General features: G+C 42.1%; 1 protein-coding gene across 1 annotated transcript in view; it reads right to left on the bottom strand.

Moving 5' to 3' along the window:
- Positions 1-4,527: 4,527 nt before the first annotated feature.
- LOC139539499 (prolyl 3-hydroxylase 2-like) overlaps positions 4,528-19,723 on the bottom strand; it is a 108,642-nt gene continuing 93,446 nt past the window's right edge. Inside the window, exons 6-15 of the mRNA XM_071342515.1 lie at positions 18,484-18,573; positions 18,045-18,085; positions 17,476-17,567; positions 16,746-16,873; positions 10,493-10,588; positions 9,125-9,275; positions 8,392-8,509; positions 6,805-6,880; positions 6,437-6,577; positions 4,528-5,941 (exon numbers count right to left, since the gene is read on the bottom strand). Coding sequence (XP_071198616.1) covers positions 5,840-5,941; positions 6,437-6,577; positions 6,805-6,880; positions 8,392-8,509; positions 9,125-9,275; positions 10,493-10,588; positions 16,746-16,873; positions 17,476-17,567; positions 18,045-18,085; positions 18,484-18,573 — 1,035 coding nt within the window. The 3' untranslated portion in view covers positions 4,528-5,839. The remainder of the gene's footprint in view (positions 5,942-6,436; positions 6,578-6,804; positions 6,881-8,391; positions 8,510-9,124; positions 9,276-10,492; positions 10,589-16,745; positions 16,874-17,475; positions 17,568-18,044; positions 18,086-18,483; positions 18,574-19,723) is intronic.

The following is a 19,723-nucleotide window of genomic DNA, read 5'->3' as shown; positions in this document are numbered from 1 at the left end:
GGTTAGGGTAGGAATTAGGATAAGAGGTGAGTTAGGGTTACAGGTTAGGGTAGGAATTAGGATAAGAGGTGAGTTAGGAGTTAGGGTTACAGGTTAGGGTAGGAATTAGGATAAGAGGTGAGTTAGGAGTTAGGGTTACAGGTTAGGGTAGGAGTTAGGGTTACAGGTTAGGGTAGGAATTAGGATAAGAGGTGAGTTAGGGTTACAGGTTAGGGTAGGAATTAGGATAAGAGGTGAGTTAGGAGTTAGGGTTACAGGTTAGGGTAGGAATTAGGATAAGAGGTGAGTTAGGAGTTAGGGTTACAGGTTAGGGTAGGACTTAGGGTTACAGGTTAGGAGTTAGGGTTACAGGTTAGGGTAGGAATTAGGATAAGAGGTGAGTTAGGGTTACAGGTTAGGGTAGGAATTAGGATAAGAGGTGAGTTAGGAGTTAGGGTTACAGGTTAGGAGTTAGGGTTACAGGTTAGGGGTTTGGGAAAATAGGATTTCGAATGGAAATTAATTTTAGATCTCTATAAGAATAGAATAACAAAACGTATTTGTGTGTGTCTGTTTTCTGGTTTAAGCATGTGCATGTTGTCCTAATTATCCATGACAACAGCCATATTAAACCCTAATTAGTTACGCCAGGGAGGAAGAAGCAGAGGAGATGATCTGGTCAGTCGTTCTGGCTGAATCACGAACATGTAGGCCGGTAAAACAAAGACAGAGTCCATAGAAGAGGATATAATACATACGTGTTTTATTTTTATTCGCGGTGAGTTTATTTTGATGGGGTTGTATTTGCACCTTCTCTATTGCATACATAGCTCTTCGTTTGTCGTTATTTTAGACTTTTGTCATAGAATAAAGCGTGTACACTATGTTTGTAGAAATAGTAGCCTATTATTAAGCAATAAGGCCCGAAGTGGTGTGGTACAGCTAAAGTCGGTTCTTAATCAGGACGCAACGCGGGGTGGGACCCTCTGAACACATCAACAACAGTCACCCACGAAGCATCGTTACTCATCGCTCCACAAAGATCGCTCCACTACTTCAAGGTCTCAGAGCAAGTGACGTCACCGATTGAAAGGCTATTAGCGCGCACCACCGCTAACTAGCTAGCCATTTCACATCTGTTACAATTGGATACAGCCGTTAGCCATATACCACAAACCCCAGGGGTGCCTTATTGCTATTATAAACTGGTTACCAACGTAACTAGAACAATACAAATAAATGTTGTGTCGGTACGGCTTTCAGCCAATCAGCATCCAGGGCTTGAACCACCCTGTTATAATAACATTTAGACTACGGAGAGCGTTATCCCATCCATTCTAGGCTGTTTACTCGTGGACCATAGAAACCAGACTACGTCTGACTGCTTGTCACATCATGCTACCCTGTTGTATCAGCAGGATTTTACAAGCTGCAATACATCTAACAGTAACTCCGATCCCAGTTAAGACAGTATATCTCACAATGTCGTCCCATAATGTAATGCAAAATGCAGCTGTAGCAGGTTGAAGTGTTCCTCCTGCGCTATGCATCATTCGGCCAGAGGAGGGCCACCGTGAGGCGTAGTGTTTCTCCTGCGTTATGCATCATTCGGCCAGTGGAGGGCCATCATGAGTCATTGAATGAATACAGGTCCACTATACTATATGACTGATGATCTGTGAGTTGAACGCTTGTGATGCGTGCTTACAGAGTTTGGAATTGTATTCTCTTTTTGTGTTACGAGGGATTGTCAGTGCACAAACTGCCCTGATCTGGTGTGAATTGAAAGATAATTGACTTTGGCCCAAAGGCAAATATGGATACTCTTTGAAAGTACAATGATGGGGCAATCTTCACCAGGGGAGGCTGCTGAGTTGAGGAAGGCTCATAATAATATCTGTAACGGCGCTAATGGAATGGTATCAAACAGATATAATCAATTTGTTTGATACCATTCCAGTGGATTCCGCTCCAGGATTACTACAGTCCCGACCTCCCCAATTAAGGTACCACCAACCTCCTGTGGTCTTCACCAGTGGGCCTACTCTGGTTGATACTGTCTGGTTGTTCTGCTTCATTTGAAAAAGATACGTCAGGTGGTGACCAGCACCAGGACCCAATAGGAGAATGAGGATGACATTTTGAAGGACTTGGATTGGCTGATCAGTAAGGAGGGGAGGAGCGACGGCCAGGTAGGTCAGTGGGGATTGGCTGATTGGCGAGGAGGGGAGGAGCGACAGCCAGGTAGGTCAGTGGGGATTGGCTGATCAGTGAGGAGGAGAGGAGCGACAGCCAGGTAGGTCAGTGGGGATTGGCTGATCAGTGAGGAGGGGAGGAGCGACAGCCAGGTAGGTCAGTGGGGATTGGCTGATCAGTGAGGAAGGGAGGAGCGACGGCCAGGTAGGTCAGTGGGGATTGGCTGATCAGTAAGGAGGGGAGGAGCGACGGCCAGGTAGGTCAGTGGGGATTGGCTGATCGGCGAGGAGGGGAGGAGCGACAGCCAGGTAGGTCAGTGGGGATTGGCTGATCAGTGAGGAGGGGAGGAGCGACAGCCAGGTAGGTCAGTGGGGATTGGCTGATCAGTGAGGAGGGGAGGAGCGACAGCCAGGTAGGTCAGTGGGGATTGGCTGATCAGTGAGGAGGGGAGAAGCGACAGCCAGGTAGGTCAGTGGGGATTTTATTTATTTTATTTTATTTGACCTTTATTTGGATTGGTTGATCAGTGAGGAGGGTAAGCGCGACGGCCAGGTAGGTCAGTGGTTGATCAGGGAAGAGGGGAGGAGCGACGGCCAGGTAGGTTAGTGGGGATTGGCTGATCAGTGAGGAGGGGAGGAGTGACTGGCAGTAGGTCAGTGCGGATTGGCTGATCAGTGAGGATGAGAGGAGTGACTGGGAGTAGGTCAGTGGGCTTCCTCTTTCTGTCACAGTCTGTGGTGTTGTACTCCCTGTGGGCCACGTCTCAGTGTCTGAGTGTGAATCCATGTCACTAACCAGGTTTCCAACATTCTTATGTGAGTTAAGTACATGCCAGATTAAAAATGTCACGAGGCCTGATGGAAACAGAATATTTGCCGATAAACTTCCAAATGTCGACAACAAAATATGCTAGATGCTAAATTGTTTGTCAAGAGTGTTTTTAAGTTTATTCTTACGTTTATTAATTTATAGTAGTGACATAAATGACTATAGATGTTAGAGATTTAAAAAGAAAGATGGCTCGATAATGTATATGTCATTTGTAATTACCCTGAACAAAAATAAACTCAACATGCAACAATTTCAAAGATTTTACTGAGTTAGAGTTCATACAGTATAAGGAAATCAGTCAATTGAAATAAACTTATTAGGCCCTAATCTATGGATTTCAAGACTCAGAATACAAATATGCATCTGTTGGTTACAGATACCTAAAAAAAGTAGCGACTTGGATCAGAAAAACCCAGACTAGGACTGTATCTGGTGGGACCAACATTTGCATCATGCAGCAACACATCTCCTTCACATAGAGTTGATCAGACTGTTGATTGTGACCTGTGGAATGTTGTCCCACTCCTCTTCAATGGCTGTGCCAAGTTGCTGGATATTGTCAGGAACTGTAACACGCTGTCGTACACGTTTATCCAGAGAATCCTAAACGTGCTCAATGGGTGACATGTCTGGTGAGTATTCAGGCCTAGGAAGAACTGTGACATTTTTAGCTTCCAGGAACTGTGTACAGATGCTGCAGTCAGGTCAAGACCCTGGTGAGGACGCAGGTGAGCTTCCCTGAGACGGTTTCTGGCAGTTTGTGCAGAAATTCTTCGGTTGTGCAAACCCAGTTTCATCAGCTTTCCGGTTGGCGGGTCTCAGACCATCCCGCAGGTGAAGAAACCAGATGTGGGGGTCCTGGGCTGGTGTGGTTACATGTGGTCTGCGGTTGTGAGGCAGGTTGGAGGTACTGCCAAATTCTCTAAAATGATTAAGGCTGCATATGGTAGAGAAATTAACATAAAATTCTCTGACAACTCTGGTGGACATTCCTGCAGTCAGCATGCCAATTGCACGCTCCCCCAAAACATGAGGCATCTGTAGCATTGTGTTGTATGACAAAACTGCACATTTTAGAGTGTCCTTTTGTCCCCAGCACAAGGTGCACCTATGTAATGATCATGCTGTTTAATCAGTTTCTTGATATGCCACACCTGTCAGGTGGATAGATTATCTTGGCAAAGTAGAAATGCTCACGAACAGGAATGTAAACTATTTTGTGCACAAAATTTGAGAGAAATAAGCTTTTTGTGCATATGGAACATTTCGTGCATCTTTTATTTCAGCTCATCAAACATGGGACCAACAGTTTACATGTTGCGTTTTTATTTTTTTGTCAGTATAGAAAAGTTTAGTTTAATCAGTCAGTACTTTGAAGGATTTAATGATTTACTTGCTGTCATATTCATGTCTAGACTTTCAAAACCACTTCTCTAAATGTTTGTTACCTGAACCTATTTAAAATGTGTTGACAAACTGTAAACAATGTACACATTCACAAATAAAGGATACAATTGAAACTATTTTATGCAATATTGTCTTTTTAATTTATAAGTACACATTACAACAAAAGAGATGGATACAACAATTTGTTTGTGTTACAGCAATTCATATTTAAATATTAGTTAGACAAAAGTGGCCATCCTCCCTATCAAAAGATAAGCTAAAACCCTACTCTATTATCTTAAAATGATAAGTTACATTTAGTTAGCAGTTGTATCATTGAAATATCACAGTACACACAAGGCACATTCTTTCCATTGGACTATAACAGTGCGCGTGCCCGCCTGTCTATTGTTACCCATGAAATGAGGACGTTTTGAAAGGAAAGGACACTTGTTACGCCACCTTAAAATAATCATTCCTTTAAACAGGAATAAATGACATCTTTTATTAAAAAGGTTCTAATATCAAATGCCAACAATTGCAATAGCAGCTGTCTATCTTTAAAACACACACCACTCTGTCAGCTAACTTGTAAACAGTTCTCTTACTCTGTGTTCGATTACACTGAACGGAGGGATTAGCTCTGGTCCGAGGCGTTACTAAGGCTTGCTAACACTAGTAAGATGCACTAACGTCATGGACCAGAGCTAGGGAGTGATGACGTCTTTATCACACTACAAACAAGAAGTGCACATAAAGTCGGGACAGATAAGATCAGACATTACTGTCCGTCACTGAAAAGGATTATAGCTCCCTGTTTGTAAAAATAATGCCCGACATCTTTCTCTCGGTAAATGCATATTCAAGACAATATTTCAATGAATAAATAGATAAACATTTACTGTGTTTACACCGCCTGAAAGAAATATTGTTTTACGAGTGCATGTTTTAAACGTTATAAACCAAAGCATAAACAGACATTTTATTTATTTTTTCTAACAGAGAAACAATGTCAACTGGCTTTCTTCTCTTTGGCTTGTTCACAGTGCAGTAAGAACTGGACGTATGTAGGACAGGGTGGTATTGTAACAACCTCGTATATGAATCACAAAGTGACCTGGAACTTTAAAGTTCATCACAAAATGACCTGGAACTTTAAAGTGTAAGGCACAACGACTGGGTTTCAACCCAACAGAGATAGTCACTAGAGAGAAAAACCAAGACGCAAATGGGAACTCAAGTACTGGTATTTACAGAAATAAAAATCACAACAACACTAAAGCCACGACGACAACAAAACTAAGAACAACAACGATATAACCTTGCACATCAAACAGTACAAAAATAAAATTGTTCTGATCCAAACTTCATTAAATAAATAGACAGATAAAGATTTGGGTAGACAGATAAAGATTTGGGGGATGCAGAGCTGGGTGTTGGTTGGCTACTACAGCTCATCTTTGGGGTTGATGTTGAGGCTCGTGTCCCACTTTGATTGGCTGCTCTGGTTGTCCAATGCCTGCACCACCTCATCAGCCTGTAGACGCTCCTGGAGGAGAGAGGGGGGAGGGGAGAAGAAATAGGAACAATGTATTATGATACAAACATCTTCCTAAACAAATACCAATAAACATCTTCCTAAATAAATACCAATAAACATCTTCCTAAACAAATACCAATAAACATCTTCCTAAACAAATACCAATAAACATCTTCCTAAATAAATACCAATAAACATCTTCCTAAACAAATACCAATAAACATCTTCCTAAACAAATACCAATAAACATCTTCCTAAATAAATACCAATAAACATCTTCCTAAATAAATACCAATAAACATCTTCCTAAACAAATACCAATAAACATCTTCCTAAATAAATACCAATAAACATCTTCCTAAACAAATACCAATAAACATCTTCCTAAACAAATACCAATAAACATACTCCTAAATAAAAAGCAATAATATACATGATGTACTATCCTCTATATGTGTCACTATGGAAGATATTATGATAGATGGGGTCATCATGACAGTTTACCAGTTCTCTGAAGAGGGGGTCCAAGGTGAACCACAGGGCCACGGCACACCTCTGCCCCCTGGTGACGGCCCTCACCCCATGGGGGTTCTCCCCTCCAGACGAGAAGCCCACCATACGACCACACTTTGGCTTCACCTGAGCCTGGGGGAGGAGGAGGGGGAGACCATGGTCAGTACTGACTGTCGTTATGAAATGGGATCACAGTGGATGTGGAAAGCTACAGCTTTATCTACACTAAGTTCCAAATGACAGAAACTTGCCATGAAAAAGTACAAAGAAAGTACAAAGAAAGGGTAAGATAGTAAGACTAATAAAAATGTCAGGAAATACAGACAACAAAAAGTGTCCGTTCTCGGGAGAGGACTCACTGTGACTGTTTTGGCATCCATTTCTGTGAAGATGAACTCCCCGCCCTCAAAGTCTCCATTCAGGTACAACAGAGCACTGAGAACACAATGAAAACCATTGGAAATGTATAATAGCCATGCTTATTGAACACTAGGTAATGGTATAGTACGGTGCCATTGGTAGCACGAGTAGATTAGTAGTAGTAAAAATACAAGTAGTAAAAATATAAATGTTACATGTAAAGTGTTGGTCCCATGTTTCATGAGCTGAAATAAAAGATGCACGAAATGTTGCATATATACAAAAAGCTTATTTCTCTCAAATGTTGTGCACAATTTTGTTTTTACATCCCTGTCAGCGAGCATTTCACCTTTGCCAAGATAATCCATCCACCTGACAGGTGTGGCATATCAAGAAGCTAATTAAACAGCATGATCATTACACAGGTGGACCTTGTGCTGGGGGCAATAAAAAGACAATCTAAAATGTGCAGTTTTGTCACACAACACAATGCAAAAAAATATTAAATGCTTATTTCTCAAAAATGTATGGCGTCATGTGGGCGAGCAGTTTGGTGATGTCAACATTGGGAACAGAGTGGTCCATGTTGGTGGCGGGGATATGGTTTGGGCAGGCATAAGCTACAGACAACTAACACAATTGCATTTTATTGATGGCAATTTGAATGCACAGAGATACCATGACGAGATCCTGAGGCCCATTGTCGTGTCATTCATCCGCCGCCATCACCTCATGTTTCAACATGATAATACACAGCCCCATGTCGCAAGGATCTGTACACTATTCCTGGAAGCTGAAAATGTCCCAGTTCTTCCATGGCCTGCATACTCACCAGACATGTCACCCGTAGAGCATGTTTGGGATGCTCTGGATCAACGTATACAACAGCATTTTCCAGTTCGCGCCAATATCCAGCAACTTCACACAGCCATTGAAGAGGAGTGGGACAACATTCCACAGGCCACAGTCAACAGCCTGATCAACTCTATGCGAAGGAGATGTGTCGCACTGCATGAGGCAAATGGTGGTCTCTTCAGATACTGACTACTTTTCTGATTCACGCCCCTACCTTTTTTTTCTCTTTTTTTTTCTTCTGACCAACAGATACATATCTGTAGATTACCATAGATTAGAGCCTAATGAATTTATTTCAATTAGACTGATTTCCTCATATGAACTGTAACTCAGTAAAATCTGAAATTGTTGCATGTTGCGTTTCAATTTTTGTTCAGTGTAGTTAGGAAGCAGCTTAGCCTTGGACCAGAGCTAAGCTTCAACCCTAAGATGCATTATAAACTGGGTGGTTCGAGCCCTGAATGCTGATTGGCTGAAAGCCGTGGTATATCAGACGGTATACCATGGGTATGACAAAACATTTATTTTTACTGCTCTAATTACGTTGGTAACCAGTTTATAATAGCAATAAAGCACCTCAGGGTTTTGTGATACATGGCCAATATACTACGGCTAAGGGCTGTATCCACGCACGACGCAACGCGGTATACCTAAGAACAGCCCTTAGACGTGGTATATTGGCCATATACCACACCCCCTCGGGCCTTATTGCTTAAGGTATAAGCTCTAACCTGTAGTCTCTGTAGGTATAGGCTGGTGGTTCTTTCCAGCACTCGTTGGCCTCTGGGTCTAACAGACAGTTGTCAGCGTGGATGGGATGGCTCAGGTCATTTCTATGGTCCTGTTGCCCTGAACCAAACAGAGATCAACTTTATTAACACCAAACAGAACCAAACAGAGATTAACTTTATTAACACCAAACAGAACCAAACAGAAATCAACTTTATTAACACCAAACAGAACCAAACAGAGATCAACTTTATTAACACCAAACAAAACCAAACAGAGATCAACTTTATTAACACCAAACAGAGATCAACTTTATTAACCCCAAAACAGAACAAAAAAGACTAAGTTTACTTAACCTACACAGAGGAAAACAAACAAAATTTGACTGAACCAACATGCTCAAATTCACATGATGTTCAAAGTTATATGACACTATAAGGAAAGGTTGATAAGGGTCAAGTTCCTGCCCGACTACATTGCAGACGCGTGCCAGATCCTACAACGCCTGGATTGGTATTTAACATATCAGCTATATCAAATGATACAGCCATCTGATGCTCGACAGCACCGTCGATGACATGGAACGCAACCATTGGTAAATTGTGACTGATCTATAAATAATAAAATAAGTTATGTATGATGGAAGGTGATTTGTAGATCAGTCATTTAAACATATGCCTGCAATGTCGAATAAGTCCTCTAGGACAAGACATGGTCACTGGGAAATTGGCTCACCTGTGATGGCGGTACGGCACACCAGGTGTGTGTAGGAGAAGTGAAGTGTTGAGTTGAGCAGGAAGTAAGACTCGATGATGCGCCTGGCCCTCTCGCTAACGTCATAGAACAGACGAGCGCTCTTCAGAGGGACACGGCCCTCATAGCCGTACTGAAGGTAAAAACACAGTAACAACATTGTAGAAACAAAACACAGTAGAAGCACAGTAGAAATATGGTAGAAACAGTAAAAACATGGTAGAACCACAGTAGAAACATGGTAGAACCACAGTAGAAACATGGTAGAACCACAGTAAAAACATGGTAGAACCACAGTAGAAAGATGGTAGAACCACAGTAGAAACATGGTAGAACCACAGTAGAAACATAGAACAGTAAAAACATGGTAGAACCACAGTAGAAACATAGTAGAACCACAGTAAAAACATGGTAAAACACAGTAGAAACATAGTAGAACAGTAAAAACATGGTAAGACACAGTAGAAACATGGTAGAACCACAGTAGAAAAGTAGAAACATGGTAAAACACAGTAGAAACATAGTAGAACAGTAAAAACATGGTAGAAACACCGTAGAAACATGGTAGAACCACAGTAGAAACATGGTAGAACCACAGTAGAAACATAGTAGAACAGTAAAAACATGGTAAGACACAGTTAAATATGGTAGAACCACAGTAGAAACGTGGTATAACCACAGTAGAAACATGGTAACAGTAGAAACATGGTAAGACACAGTTAAATATGGTAGAACCACAGTAGAAACGTGGTATAACCACAGTAGAAACATGGTAACAGTAGAAACGTGGTATAACCACAGTAGAAACATGGTAACAGTAGAAACGTGGTATAACCACAGTAGAAACATGGTAACACAGTAGAAACATGGTAGAACCACAGTAGAAACGTGGTAGAACCACAGTAGAAACATGGTAGAACCACCGTAGAAACATGGTAGAACCACAGTAGAAACATGGTAGAACCACAGTAGAAACATGGTAGAACCACAGTAGAAACATGGTAGAACCACAGTAGAAACATGGTAGAACCACAGTAGAAACATGGTAGAACCACAGTAAAAACACAGTAGAACCATGGTAAAACCACAGTAGAAACATGGTATAAACATTCACTTCAACATGTTGTCTGATAAGCAACTGAAAATGTTCTCTAGTTGCCTACTAAGGTACTGAAAGAGTGACTTTTGATAACGTCAAGAAAAGACTGTTACTTAGAGATTATTATATCAAAAGGGCAATACAAATGAAGTGTTAAGTAAGTGTTCATACTGTAATCATTACTATCTGGTTTCAAACGGAGGCTCGTCTTATCTCCTGCAATGTGTCTCTCTGTATAGACGCTTGCTTACCTGCAGTGCTTTTAGCACAGTGGCTCCCTCAAACCTCTCGTTGGGTGTGTGAGGAGACATCTTCCCTCTGTATCCATCTCCTGCCATAGTGACAGTCTGTGGACCAAACACAGAGACGCATAAACCCCTGCACTCATGACAATGATAATGTGTCAATGACAATGCAAAATGTAAACATGTTAAAACACAAATCAAATCAAAGTTTATCGGTGTACCCAGTTAAGCAGGTGTTATAGCGGGAGCAGCGACATGCTTATGTTACTAGCTCCTAACAATGCAATACAACATCAAACAAGTACACAAATAATACAACATTTAAAGAAAGAAATATTGAAATATAGGCATGAATACAATTCAAATAAATAGCACTGTAACAGTAATCCAAATGCTGTCAACAGTGCCTTTGGAAATAATTCAGACCCCTTGAACATCATCAATGTACACACAATACCCCATAATGACTAAGCAAAAACAGGTTTTTGAATTTTTGACAAATTTATAAAAAAGAAAAAACTGAAATACCTCATTTACATACAGTTGAAGACGGAAGTTAACATACACTTCGGTTGGAGTCATTAAAACTCGTTTTTCAACCAATCCACAAATTTCTTGTTTTAACAAACTATAGTTTTGGCAAGTTGGTTAGGACATCTACTTTGTGCATGACACAAGTCATTTTTCCAACAATTGTTTACAGACTATTTCACTTATAATTCATTGTATCACAATTCCAGTGGGTCAGAAGTTTACATACACTAAATTGACTGTGCCTTTAAACAGCTTGGAAAATTCCAGGAAATGATGTCATGGCTTTAGAAGCTTCTGATAGGCAAATTGACATCATTTGAGTCAATTGGAGGTGTCTCTGTGGATGTATTTCAAGGCCTACCTTCAAACTCAGTGCCTCTTTGCTTGACATCATGGGAAAATCAAAATAAATCAGCTAAGACCTCAGAAAATAAAGTGTAGACCTCCAAAAGTCTGGTTCATCCTTGAGAGCAATTTCCAAACGCCTGAAGGTACCACGTTACCAGCAGGTAACCAGCAGCCATCATACCGCTCAGGAAGGAGAGGCGTTCTGTCTCCTAGAGATGAACGTACTCTAATGGGAAAAGTGCAAATCAATCCCAGAACAACAGCAAAGGACCTTGTGAAGATGCTGGAGGAAACAGGTACAAAAGTATCTATATCCCCAGTAAAACGAGTCCTATATCGACATAACCTGAAAGGCCGCTCTGCAAGGAAGAAGCCACTGCTCCAAAACCACCATAAAAAAAACAGACTACGGTTTGCCACTGCACATGGGAACAAAGATCATACTTTTTGGAGAAATGTCCTCTGGTTTGATGAAACAAAAATAGAACTGTTTGGCCATAACGACCATTGTTATGTTTGGAGGAAAAAGGGTGAGGCTTGCAAGCCAAAGAACGCCATCTCAACCGTGAAGCACGGGGGTGGCAGCATCATGTTGTGGGGTGCTTTGCTGCAGGAGGGACTGGTGCACTTCACAAAATAGATGGCATCATAAGGGAGGAAAATTATGTGGATATATTGAAGCAACATCTCAAGACATCAGTCAGGAAGTTAAAGCGTGGTCGCAAATGGGTCTTCCAAATAGACAACGACCCCAAGCATACTTACAAAGTTGTGGCAAAATGGCTTCAGGACAACAACGTCAAGGTGTTGGAGTGGCCATCACAAAGCCCTGACCTCAATCCTATAGAACATTTCTGGGCAGAACTAAAAAAGCGTGTGCGAGCAAGGAGGCCTACACACCTAACTCAGTTACACCAGCTCGGTCAGGAGGAATGGGCCAAAATTCACCCAACTTATTGTGGGAAGCTTGTGGAAGGCTACCCGAAACGTTTGACCCAAGTTAATTAATTTAAAGGCAATGCTATCAAATACTAATTGAGTGTATGTAAACTTCTGACTTACTGGGAATGTGATGAAAGAAATAAAAGTAAAAGCTGAAATAAATAATTCTCTCTACTATTATTTTGACATTTCACACTCTTAAAATAAAGTGGTGATCCTAACTGACCTAAGACAGGGAATTTATACTAGGATTAAATGTCAGGAATTGTGAAAAACTGAGTTTAAATGTATTTGGCTAAGGTGTATGTAAACTTCCGACTTCAACTGTAAGTATTCAGACTCTTTACTCAGTACTTTGTTGAAGCACCTTTGGCAGCGATTACAGCCTCAAGTCTTCTTGGGTATGACGCTATAAGCTTGGCACACATGTATTTGCGGAGTTTCTCCTATTCTTCTCTGCAGATCCTCTCAAGCTCTGTCAGGATGGTTGGGGAGCGTTGCTGCACAGCTATTTTCCGGTCTCTCCAGAGATGTTCGATCGGGTTCAAGTCTAGACTCTCGCTGGGCCACTCAAGGACATTCAGAGACTTGCCCCAGAGCCACTCTCTGTACTTTGCTCCGTTCATTTTGCCACGATTCTGACTAGTCTCCCAGTCCCTGCCGCTGAAAAACATCCCTACAGCATGATGCTGCCACCACCATGCTTCACCGTAGGGATGGTGCCAGGTTTTTCCCTCCAGACGTGACGCTTGGCATTCAGGCCAAAGAGTTCAATCTTGGTTTCATCAGACCAGAGAATCTTGAAGAGTCTTGGTGGTTCCAAAGTTCTTCCATGTAAGAATGATGGAGGCCACTGTGTTCTTGGGAACCTTCAATCCTGCAGACATTTTTTTGATACCATTCCACAGATCTGTGCCTCGACACAATCCTGTCTCGGAGCTCTACGGACAATTCTTTTGATCTCATGGCTTGATTTTTGCTCTGATATGCACTGTCAACTGTGGGGCCTTATATAGATAGACAAGTGTGTGCCTTTCCAAATGATGTCCAATCAATTGAATTTACCACAGGTGGACTCAAATCAAGTTGTAGAAACATTAAGGATGTTCAATGGAAACAGGATGCACCTGACCTCAATTTCAAGTCTCATAGCAAAGGGTCTGAATACTTATGTAAATAAGGTATTTCTGTTTTTAATTTGTATAAATTTGCAAACATTTCTAAAAAACAGTTTAGCTTTGTCAAAACGGGGTATTGTGTGTGAATATTTAATATTTTGAATCAATTTTAGAATAAGGCTGGAACGTAACAAAACGTGGAAACAGTCAAGGGGTTTGAATACTCTCTGAATGCACTGTATACGTACAGTGCAGTCCGTAATTATTGGGACAGTGAAGGATTTGTTATTTTTTTGGCTCTATACTTCTAAACATTGGATTTGAAATCAAACAATGACTACGAGGTTAAAGTACAGACTGTCAGATTAACTTTTAGTGTATTCTCATCCATATCAGGTGAACCATTTAGAAATTGCATCACTTTTTGTACATAGTACATTTTAGGGGACCAAACGTATTGGGACAAATTCACTTATATGTGTAGTAAAGTAGTAAAAAGTATTTGGTCCCATATCCACAGCACTCAATGACTACATCAAGCTTGTGACTACACACATTTGTTGCAAAATTTGCTGTTTGTTTTGGTTGTGTTTTTGTGCCCTATAGGAATTAATGGTAAAACATTTGGGCCATTTTGGGGTCACTTTTATTGTGAATAGAATATGTTTCTAAACACAACTACATGTATGTGGATGCTACCATGATTACGGATAGTCCTGAATGAATTGTGAATAACGATGAGGGAGAGTTACAGACGATATATGATACCCCCACCAAAATGCTAACCTCCCCTGTTATTGTAATGGTGAGAGGTTAGCATGTCTTGGGGGTATGATATAAAATGCTAACCTCCCCTGTTATTGTAATGGTGAGAGGTTAGCATGTCTTGGGGGTATGATATAAAATGCTAACCTCCCCTGTTATTGTAATGGTGAGAGGTTAGCATGTCTTGGGGGTATGATGTAAAATGCTAACCTCCCCTGTTATTGTAATGGTGAGGGGTTAGCATGTCTTGGGGGTATTATATAAAATGCTAACCTACCCTGTTATTGTAATGGTGAGGGGTTAGCATGTCTTGGGGGTATGATATAAAATGCTAACCTCCCCTGTTATTGTAATGGTGAGAGGTTAGCATGTCTTGGGGGTATGATATAAAATACTAACCTCCCCTGTTATTGTAATGGTGAGAGGTTAGCATGTCTTGGGGGTATATATTTGGTGTCTGTATGATGTCTCACCATCATTATTCACAATTCATTCAGGATTATCCGTAATCATGATAGCATCCACATTAATGTAGAAGTGTTTAGAAACATATTCACAAGTGAATTTGTCCCAATACTTTTGCTCCCCTAAAACGGGAGGACTGTGTACAAAACGTGCTGTAATTTCTAAACGGTTCACCCGATATGGATGAAATTTACATTGTGCATTTTAACTTTATAGTCATTGTTTGATTTCAAATCCAAACTTTTGAGGTATAGAGTCAAAAGAAGAATAAATGCTTCACTGTCACAATAAATACAGAGGGCACTGTACGTACACCGGATGAATTTCCACCAGATATATTAAGAACAGTAGATTATATTATAGTGAGCTATGTCAAGAATCCAGTATGTAAATAAATATGCGGTATGTATAAACAGACAACTAAATTGTAATGTGCAGTAGAATAAATAATGGAATGAACTATGATGAGAATACAGTATTTAAATACACAATACAAAACCCCATGGCAAAATGGATAGAATTGCAAGAATTTAACTTCCTGAACAGAGTCCAGAATATAAATATATACATTATACAAAAGTGTGTGGACACCCCTTCAAATTAGTGGATTCAGCTTTTTCAGCCACACCTGTTGCTTACTGGTGTATAAAATTGAGCACACAGCCATGCAATCTCTATAGACAAACATTGGCAGTAGAATGGCCTTATCGAAGAGCTCAGTGAATTTCAACGTGGCCCCATCATAGGATGCCACCTTTCCAACAAGTCAGTTCGTCAAATTTCTGCCCTGCTAGAGCTGCCCAGGTCAACTGTAAAGTGCTGTTATTGTGAAATGTGAATGTCTAGGAGCAACAACGGCTCAGCCAGGAAGTGGTTGGCCACACAAGCTCACCGAACGGGACCGCTGAGTGCTGAAGCGTGTTGCAAGGTTGCAACACTCACTACCGAGTTCCAAACTGCCTATAGAAGCAACGCCAGCACAATAAATGTTAGTCAGGAGTTTCATGAGATGTGATGGGTTTCCATGGCCGAGCAGTCTCAAACAAGCCTAAGATCCAGCGTCGGCTGGAGTGGTTTAAAGCTCGCTGCCATTGGACTCTGGAGTGATGAATCACGCTTCACCATCTGGCAGTCCGACGGACGAATATGGGTTTGGCGGATGCCAGGAAAACGCTACCTGCCCGAATGCGTAGTGCCAACTGTTAAGTTTGGTGGAGGAGGAATAATGGTCTAGGGTTGTTTTTCATGGTTCCAGTGAAGGGAAATCTTAACACTACAGCATACAATTACATTTTAGACGATTCTGTGCTTCCAACTTTGTGGCAAAAGCTTGGGGAAGGCCCTTTCCTGTTTCAGCATGACAATGCCCCGTGCACAAAGCGAGGTCTATACAGAAATGGTTTGTCGAGCATGGAAGAACTTGACTGGCCTGCACAGAGCCCTGACCTCAACCCCATCGAACACCTTTGGGATGAATTAGAACGCCAACTGCGAGACAGGCCTAATCGCCCAACATCAGTTGCCCGACCTCACTAATGCTCGTGGCTCGCCCGCAGCAATGTTCCAACATCTAGTGGAAAGCCTTCCCAGAAGAGTGGACGCTGTTATCGCAGCAAAGGGTGGACCAACTCCATATTAATGCCCATGATTTTGGAATGAGATGTTCGACGAGCAGGTGTCCAAATACTTTGGTCATGTAGTGTATGTATGTGAATGGTGTGTATAGACAGTATGGACAAAGCTGGTCTGTTTGTACACATATTCCCAGTCATCTTGCCGTGGTTAAGCATTTCGCTACACTCGCAATAACATCTGCTAACCATGTGTATGTGACCAATAAAATTAGATTTTTGGTTAAATGCGGTGGTTCGCGCTTTCAATTTTGTGTGAATACTGCCATCTATCAACTGTTTTTGGTTTGGATAAGTTGTAATCGACACAGTAGGAACAACATCCTCTATACACTTCCTGATGAACCCAGTCACCGTGTACACACAGTGTATACGTCGATACAGTTCCCAGTGTAAATATTATAAAATACAGAAAATCGACTGCAGTTAATATATGTTTAATATCAATTCTCTTACATGGGCCAGGTTTTTGAGCTCGGCGCACTCCTCCACAGACATGACATCATCCAGGAGAACCCTCTGAGTTCCGTTCAGAGCCTGTGAGTTCTGGATCAGCTGCACACTGTCATACACCAGGGGCCCTCCTACAGAACACACACAGACCAGCACAGAGGATCAGGAAACGTGTTAACCCCTCAATGGCGGTGGTTCCCAAACTGTGGCCCCCCACAAAAAAAGAACCCAGTCCGGCTTTCAACTTACTCTTGCAATAGTACAATACAAAGGTTGCCATTTTGAAACTGGGTAGTGAATAATGAGTTTTCCTCTTGTCATGTCAGTCATTGCATACCTTACAGAGCTATTTATAACTTGTCAGACATGTCCAGATCAACTAGCCCATGTCAGAAAAGTTTTTTAGCTAGGTTTTTAAGTCCATAGATTTTGTTGTAATGTTCGAGTCACTCAAATATCACATGAATACACAGAGAAAATGAGCTTAAAAACAGCAAAATGTTCCCTGCACCCCATGACAAAATGTGTAGAATTGCAGGAAATAATCTTTTAACCTGCTAAATGTTCTCTACGTCAACAAGAGGATGTTCCCCAACGCTGGAAAGGGGGCCTGAGTTTACCAAATGGTAACATTTTGAGACATTACCTTTTGTTCTTATGTCTTTGTCAACTCTAACTGAATAATTCCATTACATTTGAGCAGTTGTGAAGAGAACAGAGTATGTGGTCGTACCTTCTCTGAGCTCCTGTGGCGGGGCCAGGGTGAAGTTCTTCTTCTCTGAGATGGGCACGTACTCCATCCATCCATCAGTACCAGAAGGGATCCTGAAGGGGGAAGAACAGAGTATGGTCAGGACATCAAGTTCATTTAAATAAGGTGGAGACCATCAATACAGCTGAAATACACCTTTCTTTGCCTCTCGTCCAGGTCTTTTACATGGGAGTAACTACGAGACTGCAGTAGATGTCAGTGCGATCTTATACAAGGCAAAGAATTGCAGTTCAAAGTACCACATATTGAAGTATTCAGATAGATAGATTCTTTACTTAACCTTTATTTAACTAGGCAAGTCAGTTAAGAAGAAATTCTTATTTACAATGACGGCCTACCCTGGCCAAACCCGGACGACGCTGGGCCAATTGTGCGCCGCCCTATGGGACTCCCAATCACGGCCTGATGTGATACAGCCTGGTTTTACTAGTGGTCTGTAAAACGCATCATATCTTTGTAAGCTATACAATTTTTTTTTAAATATTATAACTATTGAACATTTCCATGGGGATATTTCAGAGCTTGCTCACCTGTTGGAATCCTCTCTGCCTCCTGTGCTGGTCCAGTAATGCTACAAGTAAAACATTGACAGATCAGAAAATGTCCACAACATGGAAATGATGCAGCACAAACACCAATGGTTATCCATCATGGCCACCAGGTGGTGCTGTGTGCTGAGAGAGTAATGGTGTAACTACCAGGCACCTGTTACTGTGCTGCACACTATGAATCAAGTGTCTCAGAGTAGGAGCGCTGATCTAGGATCAGGTCCTCCTCCATCCATGCTATCTTATTCATTTTGTAATCTAAAAAGCAAAAACTGATCCTAAATCAGCGCTCCTAATCTGAGACGCTTCATATGGCCCAAGCTCTTTCATAAGTCAGGAAAGCCATTCACAAGTTTTACAGATAGCCCAAAGAGTTCCAATAATAGGCTACGTTGCCATTGGTCGTCAGCGTACTGCTCACCCCCTCTGTAAGCTCCACGTGCATGTTCTCACTGCCGATCATCAGTAGCTCCAGCTCCTGCTCATGGCGCCGCAGGTACCACTCAGCCTTCTGGAGACACACATACTGTTAATCTCCACAGGTACAATCCATTTTGACTTAGTGCATCACCTAGCTACTGAATCTTCCTTGAAGCATAACGTTTAGGAAGACCATGTCCCTAACCACTACACATCTGTAGTGCTATAGCACTGTACCTACATCCCTACCCTAACACCTCTTCCTTTTCAGCTGCCAAGCATCCTACAGGCCTGACCCAGTGGGGGGTACCATCCTCTCCTCAGTGATGGACCCAATGGGCTGTGCTATATTGCCCTCTCAGCATTTCACAGATGAGCTTTTTACTAGTTCTTCCTGGCAGGGCCTTAACGGAGGACTGCTGTGACTGGAGCGGCTGGAACGCAGCCTAACGCCTCTCAAGCATGGACCTGACCCGATAAAAAAGGCTTGTCTTGGACTTACATTATAGTAGCTGGGAGTAGGAGAGGAGAGTAGGAGAGGAGAGGAGAGGAGGAGAGGGAGAATGAGGGAAAGAATGGGCGAAGATCTGCAATAGACGAAAAGGAGTGACGCTTTGTTATGAAACCCGAGCAGCCAGTAGCGTTTGTGGTTGCCAGAAAAATCCTCTTTTCACCCGTAATGCAAACAGCTCCTAAATTGTTTCTGTGGGCATTGGGACATGATTTCCCCCTACTCCCTGTTGCTGAAAGGTCTATTTGGCAGTGAGGCAGACCACAGCTCTCTACTGCTCTATACTGAGTAAATGAGGTCCCCGAGTCCTCAGAGAGAGAGAGAGCAGGAGAGGGAGAAAGAGAGAGAGAGAGAGAGAGAGAGAGAGAGCAGGAGAGGGAGAAAGGGGGGGAGAGGGAGAGAGAGAGGAGATGGAGAGAGGGTGAAAGCAGTAGAGATAGAGAGACAGAAAAAGAGAGAAAGAGAGAGGGAGGGAGAGAGCAGGAGAGAGAAAAAGAGAGAGAGAGAGAGAGAGCGAGAGGGAGAAAGCGGGAAAGAACGAGAGCGACAGAGAGCAACAGAGAGAGAGACAGAGACAGAGAGAGACCGAGAGAGGGAGAGAGATATGAGAGAGGGAGAAAGGGGGGAGAGGGAGAGAGAGAGCAGAGGGAGAGAGCAGGAGGGAGAGAGAGAGAGAGAGACAGAGAGACAGCAAGGGAGAGAGAGAGAGGGACGGTGAGAGCGAGAGAGA

Source organism: Salvelinus alpinus, chromosome 15, assembly GCF_045679555.1.
Source record: "Salvelinus alpinus chromosome 15, SLU_Salpinus.1, whole genome shotgun sequence".
Taxonomy (NCBI): Eukaryota; Metazoa; Chordata; class Actinopteri; order Salmoniformes; family Salmonidae; genus Salvelinus; species Salvelinus alpinus.
This window is presented reverse-complemented; position numbering and strand designations above follow the sequence as displayed.